Raw genomic sequence first — 27,360 nt, 5'->3', positions numbered from 1 at the left:
ACAATTGACACATTTCATGCTATGTGGCTCCATATTCTTTAACATTTGCTGCATTGGTGTCAGAAATGAGAAAATTAGATATTGCATGTGACCTTTTCCCTCACAGACAAAACAAGAATTTATTGGCTGCATGGAAAACGGGGGAAGTCACTCCAGCAAAGTTGCACCAATCAAATTCCATTTAAAACAAACTGATCAACAAAATGACAATTGTGACAATTGTTAGCACCCCATAGTGATTCTTACGTATTAAAAAGGGAGCTGTATTGTGGCCTTCCATGGCTCCTTTAACTGGGGTATAAAAATAAGTTAACACTCATGGAATATGCATTTTTCATCAATCACAATGTGGAAAAGCAAAAACACTTACAAAAAAATAAAAAATGGTTTCCACTATTAAACAATAGGTACACTATTAGGGCAATAATTAATAAGTTCAAATCCAGACTCAATCCCACACAACAGCACATGTTTTTTTTATTTTACCTTTATTTAACTAGGCAAGTAGGTTAAGAACAAATTCTTATTTTGCACTGGAGGCAGTTGCACAGTTGCACTGGAGGCAGTTGCACAGACCACTGATTTGACTTAAAGGTTGAATTAACACATAGGTCTCAGCCAATTTAACTTAATTTTGTAAGTTAAGTTAATGTACAGATTTGTAGTTACCCGGACTTGACATGTAAAGTCAAGACAACTGTTGTATTCATTTAGTTAATTTGTCTTATTGGATCGAATTTGAAAGTTGAGGGAACGCATAGTTCATAGCTGATTCAACTTGATTTTCTAAGTTAAGACAATGTAATGACTTGTAGTTAATATAACATGCCATTTTTTTGTCAACACAGCTAGGATCTTGTTTTAGCTTAGTTGACTTATTAGTTCTGATTTGAAAGCTGACTGAACAAATTGTTCTTAGATGATTCAAATTGATTTTGTAAGTTAAGACAGTGTACTTAAATGTAGTTATCAAAACTTGAAATGTTTAGTAAACACAACTGTTATCTTGGTGTTGTTGATTTGACTTCTTGGTTCTGAATTGAACGTTAAATTAACACATAGGTCTTAGCAGATTTAACTTAATTTTGTAAGTAAAGTTCATTACAAGATTTGTAGTTATCCTAACTGGACATTTAAAGTCCAAACAAATGTTGTCTTTATTTATTTCATTTGACCTATTGGATCTAATTTGAAAGTTGAGGGAAGAGATACTTCATAGCTGATTCAACTTGGTTTTGTAAGTTAAGACAATTTCATGACTTGGAGTTAATATAACATGTCATTTTTTTGTCAACAACTGGGATCTTGTTTTAGTTTATTTTAGTTATTTGTTCTGATTTGAAAGTTGACTGAGCAAAATGTTCTTTGCTAACTGAACTTGATGTTTTATGTTTACAGCTTTTATTGAGTTGTTGTCAACTTAGCTTAACATGATTTGTCAAATCAACACATTTTACACATTTAATTGACTTGAATAGATTAAATAAGTTATTTTGACTTAATCCCCAAAACGTTTTTTTACAGTGTAGTAGTGAGGCAGAAAAAATGTAATCAAATCATTTAAAAAAATATATTATGATACTTCAAGGGGTCCGTTCAAAATCAAATAGCTAAATGATCCTTGGTATTACCTTCTTAAAACACTTTTCTTATTGCTTAGTAGAACCCCCGCCCACCCAATCGAAATAAAAATGATACAAATCTAAAAAGTAACTTCTATTGCCATTGCCAACTATGTAAAAATGTTAAACATTGCAGCCTGCAGGTAGAAAATATCCCGATTAAAAATAAATATCATATTCATCACACTGGCTACACATGGCCTGTCTGCAACGCACTTGCAACATTGTATAAAGTATTCTGGGCCCTCAGAGTTTCCCCAAGTGAGCTCGGGACAGACACAGCTGTAGGCTATTTGTTTCAGCTGTAAGTGGCGGTTCTAGCTTGTATGGCGCCCTGGGCGAACCCTCACTTCAGCGCCCTCCCCAGCAAGATGCTGCTGTGGGCGGCTGCCCATGTCGCCTGTACCTAAATCCGCTACTGATTATAATTAGTCTATAAATACATCTCTTTGCCAAAAGTCGTCATCCCTCCCATGTATTATTCGACTAGTATTTTTGAAAGTGTAAGGATAATAATTCAGCCATAGTTGTTCTGAAATGTTTATTGCTTGAGGGGGTTCTGGCAGGGGGGAGATTTTCTGAACAACACCGCAACCTATTTCAGTCCAAGTCAAGCACTGATAAGAAGTAATTCCACTGGATCAGAACACGACATTTTCGGTCGTGCTCTCCCTGTCGTGTTCTGATCCAGTGGAATTACTTCTTATCAGTGCTTGACTTGGACTGAAATAGGTTGCGGTGTTGTGCAGAAAATCTCCCCCCTGCCAGAACCCCCTCAAGCAATAAACATTTCAGAACAATCGTGCTCTCCCTTTCGAGTGGTTACCGAAAGGGAGAGAGCTGGAAACATTTGTCAGGTATCCTATAGAGGCCTACTTGTATGCGTGCGCGTCCTTACTCAACATCGACAGGAGCGCCCTTCAAACAAAAGACAACTAAATTGACAAAACTGGTAAATGGGATGAAATAAACCAAAAGTTGTTTCTCACAATGTAGCATAGGTTGTGCACTATGCAAACAATGTGTTCACTTAGACAATGAGAACGTGAAGACAGGAATACGAATATTGAATGTATTAAAATAATTACTGTAACTAAAGCAAGAAACATTGTTGATTAGAAATGGTAAGAATTAACGGTGATATGGTGAAATGTAATGGGGAATTGATATACAGTAACAATCAAACGCAAACAATTCACAAATTGGCGGGAGAGCGCATTGTGCATCTGGGTGCATGGTCAATCCGACGTCTGCATTGGCCGTGCAGCATTTACGGTGATATGGCCTGAGCAGAACTCAGGGCATTCATCCTATTTTTCTAACTTAATTTAGGAAAATAAGAACAATCCGAAATTCCTTTTTAATACTGTCGCAAAGCTAACTAAAAAGCAGCATTCCCCAAGAGAGGATGACTTTCACTTTAGCAGTGATAAATTCATGAACTTCTTTGAGGAAAAGATTATGATTATTAGAAAGCAAATTACGGACTCCTCTTTAAACCTGCGTATTCCTCCAAACCTCAGTTGTCCTGAGTCTGCACAACTCTGCCAGGACCTAGGATCAAGAGAGACGCTCAAGTGTTTTAGTACTATATCTCTTGACACAATGATGAAAATAATCATGGCCTCTAAACCTTCAAGCTGCATACTGGACCCTATTCCAACTAAACTACTGAAAGAGCTGCTTCCTGTGCTTGGCCCTCCTATGTTGAACATAATAAACGGCTCTCTATCCACTGGATGTGTACCAAACTCACTAAAAGTGGCAGTAATAAAGCCTCTCTTGAAAAAGCCAAACCTTGACCCAGAAAATATAAAAAACTATCGGCCTATATCGAATCTTCCATTCCTCTCAAAAATTTTAGAGAAGGCTGTTGCGCAGCAACTCACTGCCTTCCTGAAGACAAACAATGTATACGAAATGCTTCAGTCTGGTTTTAGACCCCATCATAGCACTGAGACGGCACTTGTGAAGGTGGTAAATGACATTTTAATGGCATCGGACCGAGGCTCTGCATCTGTCCTCGTGCTCCTAGACCTTAGTGCTGCTTTTGATACCATCGATCACCACATTCTTTTGGAGAGATTGGAAACCCAAATTGGTCTACACGGACATGTTCTGGCCTGGTTTAGATCTTATCTGTCGGAAAGATATCAGTTTGTCTCTGTGAATGGTTTGTCCTCTGACAAATCAACTGTAAATTTCGGTGTTCCTCAAGGTTCCGTTTTAGGACCACTATTGTTTTCACTATATATTTTACCTCTTGGGGATGTTATTCGAAAACATAATGTAAACTTTCACTGCTATGCGGATGACACACAGCTGTACATTTCAATGAAACATGGTGAAGCCCCAAAATTGCCCTCGCTAGAAGCATGTGTTTCAGACATAAGGAAGTGGATGGCTGCAAACTTTCTACTATTAAACTCGGACAAAACAGAGATGCTTGTTCTAGGTCCCAAGAAACAAAGAGATCTTCTGTTGAATCTGACAATTAATCTTAATGGTTGTACAGTCGTCTCAAATAAAACTGTGAAGGACCTCGGCGTTACTCTGGACCCTGATCTCTCTTTTGAAGAACATATCAAGACCATTTCGAGGACAGCTTTTTTCCATCTACGTAACATTGCAAAAATCAGAAACTTTCTGTCCAAAAATGATGCAGAAAAATTAATCCATGCTTTTGTCACTTCTAGGTTAGACTACTGCAATGCTCTATTTTCCGGCTACCCGGATAAAGCACTAAATAAACTTCAGTTAGTGCTAAATACGGCTGCTAGAATCCTGACTAGAACCAAAAAATGTGATCATATTACTCCAGTGCTAGCCTCTCTACACTGGCTTCCTGTCAAAGCAAGGGCTGATTTCAAGGTTTTACTGCTAACCTACAAAGCATTACATGGGCTTGCTCCTACCTATCTCTCTGATTTGGTCCTGCCGTACATACCTACACGTACGCTACGGTCACAAGACGCAGGCCTCCTAATTGTCCCTAGAATTTCTAAGCAAACAGCTGGAGGCAGGGCTTTCTCCTATAGAGCTCCATTTTTATGGAACGGTCTGCCTACCCATGCCAGAGACGCAAACTCGGTCTCAACCTTTAAGTCTTTACTGAAGACTCATCTCTTCAGTGGGTCATATGATTGAGTGTAGTCTGGCCCAGGAGTGGGAAGGTGAACGGAAAGGCTCTGGAGCAACGAACCGCCCTTGCTGTCTCTGCCTGGCCGGTTCCCCTCTTTCCACTGGGATTCTCTGCCTCTAACCCTATTACAGGGGCTGAGTCACTGGCTTGCTGGGGCTCTCTCATGCCGTCCCTGGAGGGGGTGCGTCACCTGAGTGGGTTGATTCACTGTTGTGGTCATCCTGTCTGGGTTGGCGCCCCCCCCCCTTGGGTTGTGCCGTGGCGGAGATCTTTGTGGGCTATACTCAGCCTTGTCTCAGGATGGTAAGTTGGTGGTTGAAGATATCCCTCTAGTGGTGTGGGGGCTGTGCTTTGGCAAAGTGGGTGGGGTTATATCCTTCCTGTTTGGCCCTGTCCGGGGGTGTCCTCGGATGGGGCCACAGTGTCTCCTGACCCCTCCTGTCTCAGCCTCCAGTATTTATGCTGCAGTAGTTTATGTGTCGGGGGGCTGGGGTCAGTTTGTTATATCTGGAGTACTTCTCCTGTCCTATTCGGTGTCCTGTGTGAATCTAAGTGTGCGTTCTCTAATTCTCTCCTTCTCTCTTTCTTTCTCTCTCTCGGAGGACCTGAGCCCTAGGACCATGCCCCAGGACTACCTGACATGATGACTCCTTGCTGTCCCCAGTCCACCTGGCCATGCTGCTGCTCCAGTTTCAACTTCCACCTGACTGTGCTGCTGCTCTAGTTTCAACTGTTCTGCCTTATTATTATTCGACCATGCTGGTCATTTATGAACATTTGAACATCTTGGCCATGTTCTGTTATAATCTCCACCCGGCACAGCCAGAAGAGGACTGGCCACCCCACATAGCCTGGTTCCTCTCTAGGTTTCTTCCTAGGTATTGGCCTTTCTAGGGAGTTTTTCCTAGCCACCGTGCTTCTACACCTGCATTGCTTGCTGTTTGGGGTTTTAGGCTGGGTTTCTGTACAGCACTTTGAGATATCAGCTGATGTACGAAGGGCTATATAAATAAATTTGATTTGATTTGATTTGATTCATATTTATTGCGCTTTGCGATCAGTGCAGAGCTGTTGTCAAGGAAGTGAGTTTGTGTTTATACAAGATGTACCGCCAATCAATTGCGTCACACCCTCCATATGGAGCCTCCGACCAAATTTTCAGATCAAGCATACATTTGATTTTAGTCTAGGCCTCCGCAATAGATAAGTTCACTGAGGTGGGGGCAAATATATATTTGTTACTGCTCGACTAAAACAATATCGGTCGACCAAAGAATCGACCAGTTGACTAATTTGCGTCAGCCCTACTTTACTAGCATACAAACTGTGGATGGAAACGTGGTTAGTGAATAGGCCGACTTTACTACCACAATGGAATTACTTTGCAGTATTAATGCATGCTCATATGATGCTACAGGTAAAAGCTGAAGGAATTCCTTAAATTAAACAACCAACAATATTTCAGAAAGGATGCTTTATTTAATAAAAACAAACAAACTTAGAAACAGAATATTGTTCTCTAGAAAAGAACTTGGCAGCCCAACAGAAAAGACAAAAAAATTATCCTGGAAAATGTAAATGTCCCCCCACACACACAAAACGATATTGAATTATTAATTCTTGAACTCCCAATTTGATAGAATTTAACCGAGAAACAAGATAAGTAAATATGACATATTGGGCTGTTATCTTGTAGGGCTAATGTGAGCGTTTTGCTGCCCCCTCTCTGGACAGCCTGTCAGCCTCCTCGTTTCCTAGGTACCCAGCGTGGCCTGGGATGTGCAACTGGAGAAAGAAGAGAGAGAAGAGAGAGTCAAAGGCAGAATAGTTAATAGTTTCAGTTGTGCATCATCCATCCATGAAAGTTCCAATACTTTTTTGGTCCATGACCCCATTTTGATATCAGAAAATTATTGTGACCCCAACTATGTGAAAAAGTGGTGTAATCAACAGCCAACGACAGTCATTGCAAAGCAGTCAAAGTATGGGTGTACTTGCATGTCCCGGTGGATCAAAAGTAACAGTCAGTTTCTGGTGTGGCCACCAGATACTGGTGTGCAGTGCATCTCCTCCTCATGGACTGCACCAGATTTGGCAGTTCCTGCTGTGAGATGTTACCCCACTCTTCCACCAAGGCACCTGCAAGTTCCCGGTCATTTTGAGGGAATGGCCCTAGCCCTCACCCTCCAATCCAACAGGTCCCAGACGTTCTCAATGGGATTGAGATCCCGGCTCTTTGCTGGCCATGGCAGATAACTGACATTCCTGTCTTGCAGGAAATCAGACTACTTGTTCTGCGCGTGGTGGCATTGTCATGCTGGAGGGTCATGTCAGGATGAGCCTGCAGGAAGGGTACCACATGAGGGAGGAGGATGTCTTCCCTGTAATGCACAGTGTTGAGATTGCCTGCAATGACAACAAGCTCAGTCCAATGATGCTGTGACACACCGCCCCAGACCATGACGGACCCTCCACCTCCAAATCGATCCCGCTCCAGAGTACAGGCCTCGGTGTAAAGCTCATTCCTTCGACAATAAATGCGAATCCGAACATCACCCCTGGTGAGACAAAACCTTGACTCGTCAGTGAACAGCACTTTTTGCCAGTCCTGTCTGGTCTAGCAACGGTGGGTTTGTGCCCATAGACGACGTTGTTGCTGGTGATGTCTGGTGAGGACCTGCCTTACAACAGGCCTACAAGCCCTCAGTCCAGCCTCTCTCAGCCTATTACAGACAGTTTGAGCACTGATGGAGGGATTGTGCGTTCCTGGTGTAACTCGGGCAGTTGTTGTTGCCATTCCCGCAAGTGTGATGTTCGGATGTACCGATCCTGTGCAGGTGTTGTTACACAATGTCTGCCACTGCGAGGACAATCAGCTGTCCGTCCTGTCTCCCTGTAGCGCTGTCTTAGGCGTCTCACAGTACGGACATTGCAATTTATTGCCCTGGCCACATCTGCAGTCCTCATGCCTCCTTGCAGCATGCCTAAGGCACGCTCACGCAGATGAGCAGGGTCCCTGGGCATCTTTCTTTGTGGCGTTTTTCAGTCAGTAGAAAGGCCTCTTTAGTGTCCTAAGTTTTCATAACTTTGGCCTTAATTGAGTACCGTCTGTAAGCTGTTAGTGTCTTAACGACCTTTCCACAGGTGCATGTTCATTAATTGTTTATGGTTAATTGAACAAGCATGGGAAACAGAGTTTAAACCCTTTACAATGAAGATCTGTGAAGTTATTTGGATTTTTACAAATTATCTTTGAAAGACATGGCCCTGAAAAAGGGACATTTCTTTTTTTGCTGTGTATATATCACACACACATCCCGTACTCAAAATCATACACACACACACACACACACACACACACACACACACACACACACCACACACACACACACACACACACACACACACACTGCCTTTGGAAAGTGTTCAGACCCCTTGACTTTTTCTACATTTTGTTACATTACAGCCTTATCCTAAAATGTGTTACATTTATGTTTTCCCTCAGCAATCTACACATAATGAGAAAGCAAAAACAGTATATTAGAAATGTTTGCAAATGTATAAAAAAAATGTATTTAAGTATTCAGACCCTTTGCTATGACACTTGAAATTGAGCTCAGGTGCATCCTGTTTCCATTGATCATCATTGAGATGTTTCTACAACTTTGAGTCCACCTGTGGTAAATTCAATTATTGGACATGATTTTTAAAAGGCACACACCTGTCTACATTAGGTCCCACAGATGACAGTGCAATACAGAACAAAAACCAAGCCATGAGGTTAAAGGAATTGCATGTAGAGCTCCAAGAGAGAAATGTGTCGAGGCACAGATCTGGGGAAGGGTAGCAAAACATTTCTGCAGCATTGACGGTCCCCAACAACACAGTGGCCTCCATCATTCTGAAATGGAAGAAGTTTGGAACCACCAAGACCCTTCCAAGAGCTGGCCGCCCGGTCAAACTGAGCAATCGGGGGAAAAGGGCCTTGAAACCAAGATTGAACTCTTTGGCCTGAATGCCAAACGTCTGGAGGAAAACTGGCACCATCCCTACGGTGAAGCATAGTGGTGGCAGCATCATGCTGTGGGGATTATTTTCAGCGGCAGGGACTGGGAGACTAGTCAGGATCGAGGCAAAGATTAATGGAGCAAAGTAGAGATCCCTGATGAAAATCTGCTCCAGAGCGCTCAAGGGCAAAGGTTCACCTTCCAACAGGACAAGCACACAGCCAAGACATTGAAAGAGCTGCTTCGGGTTAAGTCTCTGAATGTCCTTGAGTGGCCCAGCCAGAGCCCGGACTTGAACTGAATCCAACATCTCTGGAGAGACCTGAAAATAGCTGTGCAGCAACACTCCCCATCCAATCTGACAGAGCTTGAGACAATCTGCAGAAAAGAATGGGAGAAACTTCCCAAATACAGGTGTGCCAAGCTTGTCGCGTCATACCAAAGAAGAGTCGAGGCTGTAATCGCTGCCAAAGGTGCTTCAGCAAAGTACTGAGTAAAGGGTCTGCATAGTTATGTAAATGTTTGAAGTAATTTTTATATTTTTTATAAATTAGCAATCATTTATAAAACCTGTTTTTGCTTTGTCATGATGGGTTATTGTGTGTAGATTGAGGGTAAACAACTATTTAATCATTTTGAGTAAGTCTGTAACCTAACAATGTGGAAAAAATCAAAGGGTCTGAATACTTTCCTAAAGGCACTGTTTGTGTGTATGTTTAATATATATCTCACACACAGTACCAGTCAAAAGTTTGGACACACCTACTCATTCAAGGGTTTTTCTTTATTTTTTACTATTTTCTACATTGTAGAATAATAGTGAAGACATCAAAACTATGAAATAACACATGGAATCATGTAGTAACCAAAAATGTTAAACAAATCAAAATATATTTTATATTCTTCAAAGTACCCACACCAAGTTGCCTTGATGACAGCTTTGCACACTCCTGGTATTCTCTCAAGCAGCTTCATGAGGTAGTCACCTGGAATGCTTGAAGGAGTTCCCACATATGCTGAGCACTTGTTGGCTGCTTTCCTTCACTCTGTGGTCCAACTTGATAAACAAATTACATTACCACTAAGCGCAAACCAGATGGGATGGCATATTGCTGCAGAATGCTGTGTTAGCCATGCTGGTTAAGTGTGCCTTGAATTATAAATAAATCAGTCTGTGTCACCAGCAAAGCTCCCCCACACCTCCTCCTCCATACTTCACGGTGGGAACCACAGATGCAGATCATCCGTTCACCTTCTCTGTGTCTCACAAAGACACGGCGGTTGGAACCAAAAATCTCTCATTTGTACTCATCAGACTAAAGGACAAATTTCCACCGGTCTAATGTACATTGATCGTGTTTCTTGGCCCAAGCAAGTCTCTTCTTCTTATTGGTGTCCTTTAGTAGTGGTTTCTTTGCAGGAATTCGACCATGAAGGCCTAATTCACGCAGTCTCCTCTGAACAGTTGATGTTGAGACATTATTTGGACTGCAATTTCTGAGGCTGGTAACTCTAATGAACTTATCCTCCTTAGCAGAGATACGTCTGGGTCCTCCTTTCCATTGGTGGTCCTCAAGAGAGCCAGTTTCATCATAACGCTTGATGGTTTTTGCGAATCCACTTGAAGAAACTTTAAAAGTTCTTGACATTTTCCGGATTGACTGGCCTTCATGTCTTAAAGTAACGATGGACTGTCATTTCTCTTTGCTTATTTGAGCTGTTCTTGCCATAATATGGACTTGTTCTTTTACCAAAAAGGGCTATCTTCTGTATGCCACCCCTACCATGTCACAATAGAACTGACTAGCATAAATGCATTAAGGAAAGACATTCAAAAAATTTACTTGTAAAAAAAAACTTGTATGAATAGGTGTTCTAAAACCATTTTCATATCAGGAGACCTCACATATTTCTTTATTTTAGTCATATCGAGAGCAACTTACATTAGTAAGCCCATACATTTTCACACTGGTCCCCCGTGGGAATTGAACCCATAACCTCTATCAACTGAGCCACACAGGACACACGACCCAATCATCATCCATAGTTTGGGAAACTACGTTCCATTCTTTGAAACCCACTACACTTGAAGTGAGAATATTAACAGATATGTAGAGCAACAGGCGTCATTGATATTTACCCATACAACCTTCAGCTCTTCATTTAACTTGTCAAGTTTTTCAAAGTCCTCTCTGTTGATAATAGGGCCACCAGATTTGAGCCTCCAGTTGTTCAGCTTCCAGTTCTTCACCCAGCTGGTGACGCCTGGAGAAAACAACACAACAGTCATTCAGATAGTCGCATTAGCAGGCCTAGCTACTAACGTTAGATGCTGCATCATGCCTGCAGCATCACACAAAGCCATGTCACAATCAGTCAGTCCCTTGCTGATTGAGTGTTAGTAAAGTGCTATAAACAGCACACACATACCATTAATGGTGAACTTGCTGTCTGTATAGAGCACCAACTTCTTGATGTCCATCTCTTTGGCCTGCTCCAAGGCTTTACAGGCTGCCTGTGCCAATTCAGAAGCAAAATGTGGGATTAAATCTCTGTGGGGTTACAATCCAAAGGTTGCTGTGGCAATTCCATTCAAATAACAGCAATCTGGTTAAGAGAGTTCAGAATTAAAACAAATAAGACAAACACAGTACTTGCCTGTAATTCTGCCCTCTGGTTGGTCTGTCTTCCATCCAGCGGTTCTGCTACATTCCTACAGTAAAGAGTCCACATGAAAACCAACCCACTGTAGTGTCAAACAGTCTATGAGTTATAACCACAGACCCAGGCCTACTCACAGAGGATGGTCACGTCCCCAGTACACCCCGATCCCAGCTCGGGCTCCGGCCTTCCCATTGCCTGAACAGCAGCCATCTGTGTACACTACCACTGCATCACCTGGAAAAACAGACTGTTTTCTTAATCATGTTTAATTAGTTTTCAATCATCATTATAGGATATTTTCTGCTACTATAAGCTATATTTGTAAGTTTGGGGTTTATTTGTGCATGTTTATGTGTATAGGTATGTGTATATATGACAGTCAAACATTGTGTTTTCCTTCTTGATTCTTTGCTTAATTTATTATTACTTTTTGATGTGTACTGCTGTATTTACTGATTTTATGTTGCCTTATATGGAATATACTAAAAATAATTGTTCACAAAAATTGTTGTACATTTCTAAACAAAAACAAGAAATACGATTTAAAGGAGTAACAGGTATATTTACCCATGTAGGTGAATCCATCAGAGCTCTTTGAAGATGCACAGCTGTCTTGAGATGCCTCCTGGGAAGGTTTAGCTCGTTTGGCAGGGGACACCACCTCCTCCTCCTCCTCCTCCACGTGATTATAGTGTCTCTTCTGACCAATGGGAATATACTCAAGGGCCTCTGGGGCCCTTCGTGGGAGTGTTGCCTCATAGCTGGTTCCTGAAAGATAATACCTTGGTCTGAGTAGAAGTCTGATTCTGCTGTGCCTGAATGGTGCACTACTTGTCTAATGACAAGATAGGCTGCCCATTCCTAATGCCAGTAACAACAGTACCCATTGTATTGTCATTTCACAAGTACAGTGACCCATAGAGAAAGAACATAGCCATCGATCTACCCTCTGACACGTCTGGTGTTATCGACGTTGCTTTGCCTCTGACAAAAGCCCAGGCATCCTTTTCAGCAGCAAACTTCTTGTAGCTGGCATGTGGGAACCTGTCAATTTGTTTCTTACATTCATCCCTGAAAAAGTAAACACATGATATTCAATGTGAATAGAAATGACAAAATGTGTCTAAAGACACACTACAGTGGTAACTAGCTCCCTAGCTAGGTAACTACTACACAGCTCACCAAGTTTGGTAAACTCCAGGGTTTAATCCTTTCCTCACAGCGTAGAAGAATTTGCCTTTCACCATCTCCTCTGTGCCAATGCAGACTGCCCTGTGTATTATACTATAAAGAACGGGTAACCTGAACATCACTTACACCAGCAATTACTTAAAAGTGGAAGCACCGGTCAGTCTTGATTTCAGAAATGTGAACAAGTTGAACAAACTAAATAGCTATGTGTTAAAATGCAAGGACAACTATTAGCTAGCCATCATTGGAAACAAATATAGGTATGTAAACAGTGGCTAGCTAGCTAGACCACTAACCCAAAGCAAACACATGTTGCTAGCTACTACCTAACGACCGTAATGTCAACACACAACTCTACAAGTTAGCTATACATTTGAACATGATCTACGCTGACATGCTTATTTTTGGATTCGGTATTTACATTAATTACTTCAAAGTTCACGATATCTGCTGCACTGATCTGTTGGTGTTAAAAATCATACTTCCGTTTTCCCATGATTCCTTCCACGACGTACTTGTATACTCCTCTCGCGAGATTCCGGCCTCTTCCCCGGCCGTCGTTGATTGAGGTAGGTCAGGATAATGCTCCCACTGGTCGGAATTTCTTGTCAAACTGTTGTAAATGTGCACAGAATTTCCTCGTTCTTGTATCAGAGTTCATGTAAAACTGTTGATGCGTTAGATTATTATATTTAAGGTTTTGGATGGCCGTTGTGTAATTAATTGTATGAAGTGTTTCAGGATAGACCTAACATGAAAACGGAAAGGAGGCATAGCTGGCGCGTTGAGGCCCATTTGTTCTTGTAAGAATTGCCTGTAGTTCGTCGACTAGTGGCTTTTTTAACCGTTTTTAATATTTTCCTTTTGTCAAGTGTCCTGACAGTTGTTTAGCCTGAGGTATGGTTGAGTACTGTCAGGCCGTTGCTAGCTAACGTTAGCCATTTGATAATCAACCTGGTTTAAAGACGGCCAACTGGCTAACGTTAGCTAAGTAGTTAACTTGGAACATGCGACCCTATCTCCTGTACATTGTTTGATGCAATAGTTACTTGTTAGGTTGTTTATGATGGCATGGCTGCTAGCTAGCTAACGTCATTTGTATTTTGAATGTGTACATGAAATCAGCCGTTGTCGACTGTTCGTTTGATCAACCTTAGCCGATAGCGCTAGCTAGTAACTGCATGTCTGTATGGTGTGATGGAGTCGGCATGGACCACTCGGCTGACGTTGGTTAGTTTCAGTGTGTATACTACATTACCTGAAACCGTGCATGATGTTCAAAGACATACAGGACTCCGGAGTATGCTCAAATGGTAGTCTTGTCTTTCATTAATTCCAGAGACATAGGCCATGTTCAGTACCAGCGCCAAAATCGTGAAGCCCAATGGCGAAAAGCCAGATGAGTTCGAGTCTGGAATATCCCAGGTAAGCTATGTCAATATATGGCACTGTATAAAACTTCCTTAGTCGCTTGGCTAATGCTGAAAGCCATATTTAACACATCAGCCTTCTTTCTAGGCTCTCCTGGAGCTGGAGATGAACTCAGACATGAAGGCTCAGCTGAGGGAGCTGAACATCACTGCTGCAAAGGCAAGGATCCTGTACTGCATGTCTTGTACTTGCCTTCATTCTGACTGTTTGCTCAGACCATTTTTGGATAACTTAAGATGAAAGTGGTAGGAGTTTGTCTGACTCTTAGTAAACTGTGTTTGAGTTTAACCCCAACGTGGACATCCTGTGAGGTTGCTCTCGCATTGCTCTGTCCTTGTGGCGTATGGGAGCGTAGTACTTCACAGTGCTGTGACGTACAGTCCCGTTCCACGACGTTGGAGAGCAAGCTTTGTCCCCGGCCTTCGGGCTGGTGAGGACGGCGTTCTGTATATTCCTACATCTTCCCAGAGCCCTTTGGACCATGACTGGGGGGCTAAACCATGCAGTGCATACAATTTCATTCAGACAGCTGAAGCACTCAAAGCATCTATTGAAGTGTTTGTATTTTCCTCAATTTGTGCTCTAATTGAAATGCTATTCTATCCCCCAGGAAATTGAAGTTGGTGGTAGCAGGAAAGCCATCATCATCTTTGTCCCCGTGCCCCAGCTGAAATCTTTCCAGAAGATTCAGGTGCGACTCGTGAGGGAGCTGGAAAAGAAGTTCAGCGGAAAACACGTCGTCTTCGTTGCACAGGTTAGGGTGATGTTGTCTCGCTGTCCTGTTTTCCACGAGTTGCAGGGGCAGTTTGCAGAGCTGTTGCGGTGACCCCACTGTCGGTTAGCTTGGTTATTTTGGAGAAGTCTATTAACATACTTCTTTAGTGCTCAAATATATATGTTTCTATGCTGTGAGTGTAGCATAATATCAACGTGGACATCCGGTGAGGTTGCTCTCACATGGCTCTGTCCTTGTGGCGTATGGGAGCGTAGTACTTCACAGTGCTGTGACGTACAGTCCCGTTCCACGACGTTGGACAGCAAGCTTTGTCCCCGGCCTTCGGGCTGGTGAGGACGGCGTTCTGTATATTCCTACATCTTCCCAGAGCCCTTTGGGCCATGACTGGGGGGCTAAACCATGCAGTGTACATTATTTAGAATGCTTGTTGGGCTTTAAGTTTCCATGTGTAAATTGGTAAGTAGGTCTTGGTGTTTTTTTTTTTACTTTCAGAGGAGAATCCTGCCCAAACCAACCAGGAAAAGCCGTATCAAGAATAAGCAGAAGCGTCCCAGGAGGTGAGTTCTGTTGTCACACCTGCATGTCCACGACTACATGCTGTATGGAAGAACATGTATTATAGCTTTAAAGTTAGAGTAAATGGGTGCTAGGTTTAGAAGTTGAAATTGTTGTGCCATATTTGATGCTGCCATACTTGCACACCCTATTTGGACCCAACGTGGACATCCGGTGAGGTTGCTCTCACATGGCTCTGTCCTTGTGGCATATGGGAGCGTAGTACTTCACAGTGCTGTGACGTACAGTCCCGTTCCACGACGTTGGAGAGCAAGCTTTGTCCCCGGCCTTCGGGCTGGTGAGGACGGCGTTCTGTATATTCCTACATCTTCCCAGAGCCCTTTGGGCCATGACTGGGGGGCTAAACCATGCGGTGTACAATTTTACTAATACCATGTCGTATGCTTTTAATGGAATTTTATAATGGGTTATTATATAGCTACAAGATTAAACAGGGACAAACCATATAATGCAACATCATCTTTCCTTCCTATTACCTTGCATTACCCTATGAGTAGGTGTTTTAAACCCAGTGTCCTGGCTAAATTCCCAATCTGTCCCTCATACCATCATGGTCATCTAATCGTCCCCAGCTTCCAATTGTCTCATTCATCCTCCTCTCCCCTGTAACTACTCCCCAGGTCGTTGCTGTAAATAAGAATGTGTTCTCAGTAAACTTGCCTGGTAAAATATAAACAATTATAATCTAAAGCAGACTCTGCTTGTCTCCAGTAATGATTTCAAAATACCTGTATAGCTATTTGATTGTTGCCCTTTCAATACATGCATAAAGGATCTTCCTCTGATTTTGAATGGGACTGATTGTAGGAAAAATAGTTTTCGCAAGGTTTAGAACACTTCTGTAATTACCTCAAATGTCTAATGCATGTTGTGATTTGTTTCTGCAGCCGTACTCTGACTGCCGTGCACGATGCCATCCTTGAAGACCTGGTCTTCCCCAGTGAGATTGTTGGCAAGAGGATCCGTGTGAAACTGGACAGCAGTCGGCTCATCAAGGTCCACCTTGACAAGGCTCAGCAGAACAATGTGGAACACAAAGTGAGTCGTGTCGCAGTTTGTTCACCCACCTTAACCCCAACGTGGACATCCGGTGAGGTTGCTCTCACATGGCTCTGTCCTTGTGGCGTATGGGAGCGTAGTACTTCACAGTGCTGTGACGTACAGTCCCGTTCCACGATGTTGGAGAGCAAGCTTTGTCCCCGGCCTTCGGGCTGGTGAGGACGGCGTTCTGTATATTCCTACATCTTCCCAGAGCCCTTTGGGCCATGACTGGGGGGCTAAACCATGCAGTGTACAACTTATCTTGACTGATGTCTCGAATGGTTTATATGTGCTGCAAATGTGCCAAATGCATGCCTTTTGTGTTGTCATATGCAATTGATATATTGATCATCATAACCTGTAAATGTTGCAGTCTATGCAGTGGTTAACCAGTGGTTGCCTTTATTTTCAGGTTGAGACCTTCTCCGGTGTCTACAAGAAGCTCACAGGCAAAGACGTTGTTTTTGAATTCCCCGAATTCCAACTGTAGAGTGCAGATGACAAAATAAATGAGTTTACTCTCAATGTCATTGCTCTGTGTTCTCTGGGGATAGGGTGGTCAGTCATGCCAATCCCATACATGATGGTCTAGCCCAGGGATCCAACCCTGTTCCCGAAGAGCTAGCCTCTTTTAGGTGTTCTCCTAACCCTGTTGTAACTAACCCGGTTCAGTTTCTCAGCTAATTATTTGAATCGGGTGCACTAGATGAGGGTTGGAGTGAGCCTACAGGACGGTAGCTCTCCAGGAACAGTTGGAGAGCCCTGGTCTAGAGACTAATATCCTTTCAGAAAAGTATGTCAGTCAGAAGGACCATTAACTTGAGTAACTGAAGACTTGGAGCAGCCTTGATGACTGATCAGTTGTATTGCCACATCCTACAATTTGTGGTGCTAGGGGGGCTTTTCAGGTTGCTTTTGGGCCTCTGTAATGGTAGTATTCAATGGGTTTTTTTGCACACTGGAAAATGTCCTGATCCAATTATTAGATGTTGAGTGGAATTGACAGGTAATGTATTTGCCTATGTATGAATCCACCATTTGGTACAATCTTCACTGGGATATGTGCCCAATATAGGCTATTGCCCACAACAGTCAAGTTTACGCTTATGTTGTGCAGTGTGAGGCCACTGAGGGAGCTATGGGGCTGCATGGACCAGCAGTCCATAAAGTAACATGGCAGGTATTGAGGCTATATGTTGTTTCCTTGAGGAATTCTAAAAATATAATCAATGGAGTAACCTTAGGTTTTGAGATATGATGGGGGTAAGACTTGTAATAAACATTTTGTAAAACATTCTAATCAATGGGTAAATCACTGACTGCAGGATACAGCCTGGATGTGGACACGTCCTTTACTGGAATTACTCGCCCTCTGCCACTTGGCACTGGAGAAGCTCAATGATCAACCGTTTGCCAGCTGAAACAAGTTGGTCGGGCGGCGCCCCACTCATTCATATCGCGTGATTCCTGATGATAGTTCTTGATTTTATTGATTGATTGCTATTGCATGGGATAGTTGAGCTGAAGCCTCGATACTCGGGACTCCTGTCATAACTACTTTCCCATCACCTATCTGGGCAGTCACCCACCTATGACTCAACATGAACTCAGGTAACACCATGTCAGATACTCAACATGTACTCAGGTAACACCATGTCAGATACTCAACATGTACTCGGGTAACACGTCAGATACTCAACATGTAGTTACACTATTGCTTTCGTCAGTTAAAGCCCACTGAATGCTACACCTGCTGTTTGGTTAATGTTTTGCATATGGGGGATTGATAGACTGAAGAACTAAGGTTGAAAATTTGCCTGTTGCCTAAAACCGGCACTTTTTCTGAAAATGTTGACTAATGTACACTGTCCCTGCAAAAATAAACACAATAAAGGTCTATGGCCTTGGGCAGAAAGGCTGGTATGTGGTTTCAAATGTAGTTGTATGTATGGGATACGCATGGCGTACAACGAAACGCTACAGGTTCCTTCTGGACAATGCAACAACAAAAGATTAGTATACGAACATAACTAGAATAAACATTTTAGCATCAATATAGTACAGAAAGGCAGAATTCTCTCTTCCCCCCCCCCCTCCCCCACAATATTTACATGTAAGTGGGGTGGGCAGTATAATATGAGTCTGACAGCAGCAGTTGTGAATGTGTGTGTGTAGTATGAATGTACACTGAGTATACCAAACATTAGGAACATCTTCCTAATATTGAGTAGCCTCAATTCATCAGGGCATGGACTCTACAATGTGTCAAAAACGTTCCACAGGGATGCTGGCCCATGTTGACTCCAATGCTTCCCACGGTCGTGTCAAGTTGGCTGGATGTCCTTTGGGTGGTGGACTGTTTGGGTGGTACACATGGGAAACTGTTGAGTGTGAAAAACCCAGTAGCATTGCAGTTCTTGAAAGACTTTTTTTTGTCTAAGCCCATTCACCCTCTGAATGACAAACAAGTCATGTCTCAATTGTTTCAAGGCTTAAAAATCATTCTTTAACCTGTCTTTCCCACTTCATCTACACTGATTGAAGTAGATTTAACAAGTGACATCAATAAGAGGTCACAGCTTTCACCTAGTCAGTCTATGTCATGGAAATAGGAGTTCTTAATGTTTTGTATACTTAGTATGTGTGCTATGGTGTGGAGAATAAGGACAGGTGGTCAGTCCAGTTCAAGTGTTCAGCAGGCTTGGAGACAGAAACTCTCTGAGCCTGTTGGACCTAATGCTCCGATAAGGGAGAAAACGGCTCATGGCTGCGGTGTGTCGGGTCCTTGATGAAGCGTCGTGCCTTCCTCAGGCATTTAGAGTAGATAGCTAGTCAGATCTGGTGGCGATGGTCAATGGTGGGGTTTGTCTGGGCTACAGCGACGCCCACTGGCAACCCATGGAAGAGGATTTGATGTTGTTATTGAACTGTCTGCCAACAGTTCAATGGGGCTTCTGTCATACTGAAAAGCAATAATCATTAACTTCAGTATAGATAACACTGGAATATAACATTAAAACAAATAGGGCAACATACTTTACCACTGTTGCTTTTGAAAAATTAAAAAGTCTGTCTATCTCATTTGTTGATCTGTCTTTAACACTTGAAATGCACACATATAGGCAGATGTGCCTACATGTTTCAATCCAGAATCTCATTCTTAATGCATACCATTGGTTATGAATATATCAAAAAGAGCAGTCTATAGAATGGGTTGACCGTAGAATGTTGTACCTTCACAGGTTTGGGAAGATCTGCTAACATGGGTGATGGATGGGAGACAGCACGTCGACTGGACATGCCCAAAAACCTGGAGATAACATCAGAGCTCACAATTTAGCACATGCCATAGAACTGGGTGGTGTTCAGTAGGTGGAAGTGGTTTGAGACAGGGAGCAGGAGGCTGAGTGGCTGTGGCTCATAATAATGGCCCGAACGGAGCAAATGCAATGGCCTCAAACTCAAGGAAACCATGTGTTTATGTATTTGATACCGTTCCACCTATTCTGCTCCAGCCAATTACACGAGCCCATCCTCCCCAATTAAGGTGCCGCCAACCTCCTGTGAGAAACACTCATCTTGGTTTACATTTCAAAACGTTTTGCTATGTTGTGCCATTTTGTATCATCTGGTGACGTCATACGTTGCTCCACTGGTGGATGGGAAGGGCATCCTACAGGTACCATGTTATGAGGGGGCCGTCCTCAGACATCCTGGAGTCATCAGCCAAATCCAGATAGACACCAACCACTTGGTAGCCTGGCGGTTACCAGCATTGGGCCAGTAACCGAAAGGTCACTGGTTTTCATCGTCAAGTAGGTGAAAAATCTGTCGATGTGCCATTGAGTAAGGCACTTAACCCTAATTGGTTTTCGATAAGTGTCTGCTAAAGAATGCAAATGCAACCACTTCAAAGGTAGAGTAACACACGTGCATGGACACACACACTGGTACTCTCATTCACCCCACTGTACAAACAGATTTTGAGGCCCTGCAAAGTTGCAATGTTAAGGGCTTTGTTGCATGTTATGACAGTAACAGGTTGGGTTACAAGGTATCACAATGTAACAGGTTGGGTTACAAGTTATCACATTGTAACAGGTTGGGTTACAAGGTATCACAATGTAACAGGTTGGGTTACAAGGTATCACAATGTAACAGGTTGGGTTACAAGGTATCACAATGTAACAGGGTGGGTTTCAAGGTATCACAATGTAACAGGTTGGGTTACAAGGTATCACATTGTAACAGGTTGGGTTACAAGGTATCACAATGGAACAGGTTGGGTTACAAGGTATCACATTGTAACAGGTTGGGTTACAAGGTATCACAATGTAACAGGTTGGGTTACAAGGTATCACATTGTAACAGGTTGGGTTACAAGATATCACCATGTAACAGGTTGGGTTACAAGGTATCACAATGTAACAGGTTGGGTTACAAGGTATCACAATGTAACAGGTTGGGTTACAAGGTATCACAATGGAGACATCAACATAACGCCTCTGTGGTAAACACATTGGCCTACTGTACCGTCTACGGAGATGAAAAACATCCCACCAGACAGAGCTTGTGCTACTCTTACTGCATCATGTGACGTCAACACACAGGAAACTTCCCAGACTCCTGTAAGATAGAAGCGTGCTATCTGACCCTTGTGGAGGAGGGGCAGTATGTAAATGGCAGGTGGAGCGGTGATCCAGGAAAGATGTGGCAGGTCCTTCTGCCCCTCCAGAAAGTATGTCCAGCATTTTCCTAGAATTCACTCCATTTGTTGCAATGCCTGGGCCCGTCAGAGTGCTGATCGAGGATCAGTTTTGCCTTTTAGATCAGAATAAATAAGATGACATGGGAGGAAGTGATCCTAGATCAGCACTCCTACTGAGACTTTATCAATATGGGCCCTGTTCATTTTCATCCAGAAAGTGTTTTTCAAAATCTTAATCAATTCAGTATTTAAATGTCCATATTCCAGACAGATGGGTAGATGGCAAATATGTGTGTTTCAAAGACTATTAGTTAGGTAAACAATATTGAATGTGTATGTATAATAACTAAATCAAATCAGGTCTTGGCAAACGTGAGGGCGATGTCTGCCATATCTTTGAGCGGTGTTGCGCTTTACGCTTCACTCTATTGTATTTGAATCACCCAAGTTTCTGTGAAAGCAAAACGTCATCGAAGTCGACAGTCGATCCAACCAACGTATTTTTTCCCTCGTGCAATTGCACCTGAATTCTGCTTCAGTACCAAAACAACAACCAGTGATGACAATAACAGTAAAACACATATGTTTGCCAAGTCAAATGTGTGCACTGTAAAAAGGAAAATAATACTGTACTTTTCCATTTGTATAAATGTTTTCCCACATTCGTAGCGCTTTGTAGCCTATGCCTATAACCGCTAAATTGTTTTTCTAATTTGTTAGGTCACGGCATCAGGTGATGAAGTAGGAAGCAGGAATTGAAATCCGTAACAGTGGACATTTGCATTCATGGCTCATTTCGTCATGTAAGTATGGATGAAAACAAGGTAGGCCTTACTAAATATGTGAGATTTTCAGAACTGGCTCATTAGATCATGTTTAGGCTACAAGGTAGGCCTAGGTACTAAACATCCCTGAAAGTTAAATCAGACAAGCTACCCTACTTAAATGTAGCCTAACATTTATTTGACCATGTATGCGACAATCAGATGGAAGTAGACCGAATTAAAACAGCCTAGTTAGGTACAGTATCTTTGCAACATTGAGTTGCCTTTTGTTACAGACAGGTAGGTAAATACTTCCATCTAGTGGATAGGCTATAGTAAGATTTACGTGTCTATAAACGGCAATATTTTTATTAATTTTTAAACGATTTGAAAATACTGTTGTTGAAGAGAAAAAATATGATAAACTTTTTTAAAAAAAGAAGGTTTGCAGGCATGTATAGCCTGATCATTATTATCAATATCAAACTATATGTCCAGGCAGGTTTGTCTATAACATAACAAAACAAAACAACTAAAACAGATTGAGCCTTCAATCTCCTATTTTATGTGGACGAAGCTGGTGTTTCTGTGATGCTGAAGACACTGACATAGAAAACTGTATAGGAAATGGGCCTAACTGCAATTTAGTATAGGCCTATTTATGTATTCATTCATCTGGATAGCCCGTTCTTCCCCATTCATTTGAGTAAACATTTTCAGTGTTGCCTACCCACTAAATTGACCAAACTTCCAAAAGATATACTGAACAATATCGTAGTCTACGGGCAAGTGTTCTGGAGGGCTGCTGATAATAATGACGTTTGATTGTAAAGCAGGTTTGGAAAAAGCCTTCCAAAGCGTTTGGGTTTGTCTGAGCTTTTGGGTTTGATGATGTCTTATTAATAAAAGCGTAACATGCTGACTAGCCCGGGCGCGCGCCTGCGTCATCTCGCGCATGTTGATTTTGTCCACCCACACCAGAAGAGATTAGGACAAGCAGGTTGAAATATCAAAACAAACTCTGAACCAACTATTTTAATTTGGGGACAGATCGAAAAAAAAAAGAAATGTATGGCAATTTAGCTTGCTGTTGCGAGCTAATTTGTCCTGGGATATAAACATTGCTTTGTTATTTTACCTGAAATGCACAATGTCCTCTACACCGACAATTAATCCACAGATAAAAGAGTAAACCGAGTTCGTTTCTAGAAATAGCTCCTCCTTCAGGCTTCATCTTCTTTGGACTTTATATGGCGGTTGGCAACCAACTTTAAAGTACATGAAATATTGGGCAGTGTAAAAAAGAAAATAGTAATCTAAGCATGCATTTGCTTGAACATAATGCCTCAAAAATATCTAGGCCTACCATTTTCTCAAACATTCACAATCATTAAGTTAGCTCTGATTAATGTGATGTCCTTTGCAGGTATCTAATCAGACATTGACCTTTCGAATGAATGAATTCTTGTAGGCAGTAAAGAGGGATGAAGATGATCCTCAGAGTAAGGGGGAAGGAGGTTGATGAGGAAGAACCGGTGGCCCAGCACAAAATGGAGGCCAAGAAAAGGAAATGGAAGATTCGTGCCAAGAAATCAGGGGAACAGGGCACTGACAACGATGCAGCTCAGAGATTTAGTCCTATACCATGGGTTCTCTATATCTGTCTGTGATGTGCAGGTTGTCATCTGTTTTCAATGAAACTGTAGTCTAATTGTAGTCAAATGGTGTGGACAGTATGAAAGGTTACATGGATGGTTTTATTCAAATAGACCTATAAAACAGTTATACTGTGTCAGTATCAGAGCATAGTATTGAGAGAGAAACATATAGATTTCTCTTACATTTTCTTGTACTTTCTCAACGGTACTCACATCTTTAGTATTCAGGAATAAACACCTGGACAGAGGATCTGTAATCGATCTCCTGGAGAGAAAAAATCTCTTAAGGCTGCATTCGGCCCAGGCAACGAGGATGAAATGGTTGAGTACTGCTACCCAATCATCATCTCATTCCTTTGCAATCTCACTGATGAGTATGTTACATGTCCTGTTTGTCTGTCGTCTGTGATATGTGCAACATTTTTCAACATTTATGCAGAAGGAACTAAACACCAACTAAAAACTGAAACATGTTTATTTTTTTCTTCTCTAGGCAGTGGCAGGCGCTCTATAAATGATTCAGAAATCCTGTACATTTCCCCATCGGCCTTTGACATTGGATGTGGGAGTGATGGTATTATTTGATTGAATTCAGAGAAATGGATTAGCCGTGGAATTATGGTCTAATATTATATTCATTAATCTGTCATATCAGACTTGATCCAAGTTTTGTCGGCAGACAAGAAAAACTATGTTGATCAAATGCCTTCCGTTCAGTATCTAAAATATCACAGCTGCATTGACAAACGTTGTTCTGTTTGTTCCATACAGATGACCAAGGAACAACTTGTCAGATTTTACAAGATCATATTGACTTGTATTAATCAGACCACTCTGCACATCCTGCTGCCGGCCCTGGACTGCATACTGGGGGTGACGGGCTTTGATGAGGACGACACTGACTTACCCAGAAGGGGCGAGATCCTTCACTGCCTTTGACCAGGAAAGACTGGAGGTCATCGAGGAAGTGAAGTGTATGGCGAAGGAGTGGCACCAGGGCTGGTGGTTTCAGGTCCAGCACACTCTCTTCCAAGGGGTATGTTCCCCACAAGCTGTTAATGTGTGTGTGGAGATCCCTGATAATTTCTCCATTAAAATGTACATATTTCTCAGCTTTCTAGCAGGTGCATTCCACGCCATCTAATTCTGTACAAAATGTTGTATCAACTCACATTATTTGAGCAGATTTGAATTAATATTGAGGGGGGAAAAATCAAGCACAAATGTGAATTATATTTACAATATTAGACTACAAATTTCGTATCTTAATCTTTTGTCACAGAGAATTTTCCTGCTGCATCAGGAGTCTCGTGAGTCCTTGAAAAAAAGCTGTTTTCTTTCTCTCCATGCGGGGGCAGTCACTGGGATCAGGGCTTGCTATCAGAATCATTCTCTCTCGCTCAAACGCTAGTCCTAGGTCCTATTCCTGCAACATTCAAATGTACCAAAATGTGTCTGAAATGCAGCCATACACATCAACAACCGTCATTTTAAATAGCCTAATAACACAAGATAGATATTGGTCTCCACTAGGCTACGACATACAAGTGTATCCTAAGGTCTAAATTGTAGCCTGAGCTGGTCTAGTGGTTAGGGTGGCTGCCTTCTGAATGCACACGTCAGCATTGGGTTTGATCAAATATGGACAGTCCAAGGATATTTTACCCTTGATCTTGATAAGAAATTACCATACCAGAAATAGGAAACAAATCAAATAATTACAGTAGGCTACAACAACATTAGTTTCCATTCATACAAAGTGTCGGGTAAATTGCCACAGTAGATTTGCTGTGGTAAAGAATAAAATACTTGATTTCTATTGTATGGAATGTTTGCCAATAGACACATCACCATTAGTATGTTCAAAAAGGACTAAGTTGTTCTGATTACAACCAACCAGAGAGCGAACATATCTTGAAACTTTGGTTGTAAGCAGGACTGTAGTACTGACATCATTTTTTCGCTTTTTTTTTTAATGACCTAACCAATAATGGTTGCAATTGAGATCAGCTGTGCTGGGAAATTTAGCGCGAATTGATGGTTTAACGAGACATCAGCTGGCGATAATCTAATCTAGTGCCATTGATGGTTGTAATATGCCCCTTGTTATTTGATTATATTCCAATAGGCTACATTCTGTAGGCTATCCATTCGCCTATCCATTGTCACATAATGAACGATGTGAAACCCCATAATAGGCTAGAGTGTATCCCTGGCTGATATGATGAGCTGATTTGGGCCATCAGTTGATGGACAGATGAGTAGGCCTACTGTAGAAAGGTAAACTTTCCTCCAGTGTGGATGCTCATCCATATTTTATAGTTAGGCTATGTAGAATTTGTCAATATTGTTCTGGTCTTTGGTGTGGATTGAAAGCCTGTATTCTGTGGCTTTGATATTCAATTTTGTAAAGCTGTGACAAAATGATTTGAGCCTATCCAAAGACGATTTCGTTAAGCTGAGACAAAATGATTTGAGCCTATCCAAAGACGATTTCGTTAAGCTGAGACAAAATGATTTGAGCCTATCCAAAGACGATTTCGTTAAGCTGAGACAAAATGATTTGAGCCTATCCAAAGACGATTTCGTTAAGCTGAGACAAAATGATTTGAGCCTATCCAAAGACGATTTCGTTAAGCTGAGACATGTTTCTTTGATGTGTAAATGATCAGACTATTAATTTTACTTGTTTATTTTTTTTTAAATAAATAAACTTATGGTCCTAATGTAGGATCAGGCTGGTCACTATCGTCCAGCACTGGGCGCAAACTCATAAGGTTAATTAGCATTCCTCAAACTATAGCCCTAACCTTAACCACTCTGAATGCCTAAACTGGTAACCTTTGAGTTGTTTCTGTTTTAACCCTGTAGCCACACGGTATTAACCCTGTAACCATGTTGGGGGAAAAAATAGACATTCATCCATGAGTCAAAGGTCAGATTCAAACCCATGCTGACTCTGGCATATGTGTACAGGAGTCAGTGGCTGTATCTGCTGGACCACACAGGCACTGAGGAAATCGATAATTTATTCTGCCTATTATTTGCCTACAACATATAATAAAAAAATTATATATAAAAACGGATTTTCCCAAACGAATAATACTTATAATCTACCTGTACAAATATATCCATAAGAATTCACACGAGATGTGCTCTAACAAACACGTAACCTACATAAGGTACAATGTAGGATGGTGTGCATTGTATACAAACACAGCTTCCAGCTGCCCCTGGCTGCGATTCGAAGTATTTCTTCAGATATTAAAATCCTCCTGCTACAGGATTATTTTGCTACTGTGACGAAAGAGGTCAAATTAAGATCCCACATCTGTAACAATGTTTGTTGGATTTGTTTTCAAATAACATATCAGTAAGAGATTGATTTGATCATGCATTGCTTGTTCATTTTGAAGTTCCCAGAGCTCAGTGAAAGTCCCCCTATAGATGTCAGACAGTATCATCAGCAGTGTCCAGGAGCAACTGTCTGACCATTAGATCCTGCCCACCTGAGCTGACCATTGGCCTTATCAAGGAGGTGAACAACTCAACTCTGCCTTCTCTTTGACTATCAGCAGAACCCTTTCAGGGCGGTCATCCCCTTTTGCCTCTGGTACTCAGACAACTGAACAGATGGTCAACATGGTCCAGAGATTGTTTGATGATCACACAAATCCAATGGACCAATTATATGTTGAGTCCTGCATTCCACCTGCAATAGAGGAGGTGATTGTTTTTGAAGACGTTGGATGAATTGATAAAAAGAACATTGGGAATTGGCTAAGCTGCTTCAAGAAGTTTAAATGTTGGCATCTGGCAG

At 42.0% G+C, this 27,360-nt stretch overlaps 2 protein-coding genes and 4 non-coding genes across 9 annotated transcripts; 5 read left to right on the top strand and 1 right to left on the bottom strand.

Annotated features, from left to right (window-relative positions):
- Nucleotides 1-6,223: 6,223 nt before the first annotated feature.
- On the bottom strand, nucleotides 6,224-13,158 carry LOC109866333 (ribonuclease H1-like). 3 transcript variants are annotated; one of them, XM_020454965.2, is made up of 9 exons: nucleotides 13,048-13,158; nucleotides 12,618-12,719; nucleotides 12,382-12,506; nucleotides 12,003-12,203; nucleotides 11,570-11,669; nucleotides 11,430-11,484; nucleotides 11,202-11,286; nucleotides 10,912-11,036; nucleotides 6,224-6,549 (listed from the first exon to the last, which is right to left on the bottom strand). In XM_020454965.2, the coding sequence occupies exons 2-9, from the start codon at nucleotides 12,680-12,682 to the stop codon at nucleotides 6,463-6,465; spliced, it is 843 nt and encodes a 280-aa protein (XP_020310554.1). In that variant the 5' UTR covers nucleotides 12,683-12,719; nucleotides 13,048-13,158; the 3' UTR covers nucleotides 6,224-6,462. The 3 variants fall into 3 exon arrangements, with proteins under 3 accessions (XP_020310554.1, XP_020310555.1, XP_020310553.1); XM_020454966.2 differs by having other exon boundaries at nucleotides 13,057-13,135; XM_020454964.2 differs by having other exon boundaries at nucleotides 12,618-13,118.
- LOC109866334 (40S ribosomal protein S7) lies at nucleotides 13,151-16,940 on the top strand. Of its 2 annotated transcripts, none has more exons than XM_031800302.1 (7): nucleotides 13,151-13,195; nucleotides 13,966-14,051; nucleotides 14,145-14,216; nucleotides 14,668-14,811; nucleotides 15,286-15,350; nucleotides 16,257-16,407; nucleotides 16,823-16,940. In XM_031800302.1, exons 2-7 carry the CDS (start codon nucleotides 13,977-13,979, stop codon nucleotides 16,898-16,900), a joined length of 585 nt encoding a protein of 194 aa, XP_031656162.1. In that variant the 5' UTR covers nucleotides 13,151-13,195; nucleotides 13,966-13,976; the 3' UTR covers nucleotides 16,901-16,940. The 2 variants fall into 2 exon arrangements, with proteins under 2 accessions (XP_031656162.1, XP_031656163.1); XM_031800303.1 differs by having other exon boundaries at nucleotides 13,189-13,429.
- Nucleotides 14,348-14,572, top strand: LOC116356255 (small nucleolar RNA SNORA73 family). The gene has a single exon (XR_004204742.1). It is a non-coding gene; the product is annotated as a small nucleolar RNA SNORA73 family (small nucleolar RNA).
- On the top strand, nucleotides 14,983-15,207 carry LOC116356254 (small nucleolar RNA SNORA73 family). Its single transcript, XR_004204741.1, has one exon. It is a non-coding gene; the product is annotated as a small nucleolar RNA SNORA73 family (small nucleolar RNA).
- LOC116356253 (small nucleolar RNA SNORA73 family) lies at nucleotides 15,507-15,731 on the top strand. Its single transcript, XR_004204740.1, has one exon. It is a non-coding gene; the product is annotated as a small nucleolar RNA SNORA73 family (small nucleolar RNA).
- Nucleotides 16,444-16,668, top strand: LOC116356252 (small nucleolar RNA SNORA73 family). The gene has a single exon (XR_004204739.1). It is a non-coding gene; the product is annotated as a small nucleolar RNA SNORA73 family (small nucleolar RNA).
- Nucleotides 16,941-27,360: the final 10,420 nt, after the last annotated feature.

Source organism: Oncorhynchus kisutch, linkage group LG21 (assembly GCF_002021735.2).
Source record: "Oncorhynchus kisutch isolate 150728-3 linkage group LG21, Okis_V2, whole genome shotgun sequence".
Taxonomy (NCBI): Eukaryota; Metazoa; Chordata; class Actinopteri; order Salmoniformes; family Salmonidae; genus Oncorhynchus; species Oncorhynchus kisutch.
Note: the sequence above shows the minus strand (reverse complement) of the source record. Positions and strands in the feature narration are given on the sequence as shown.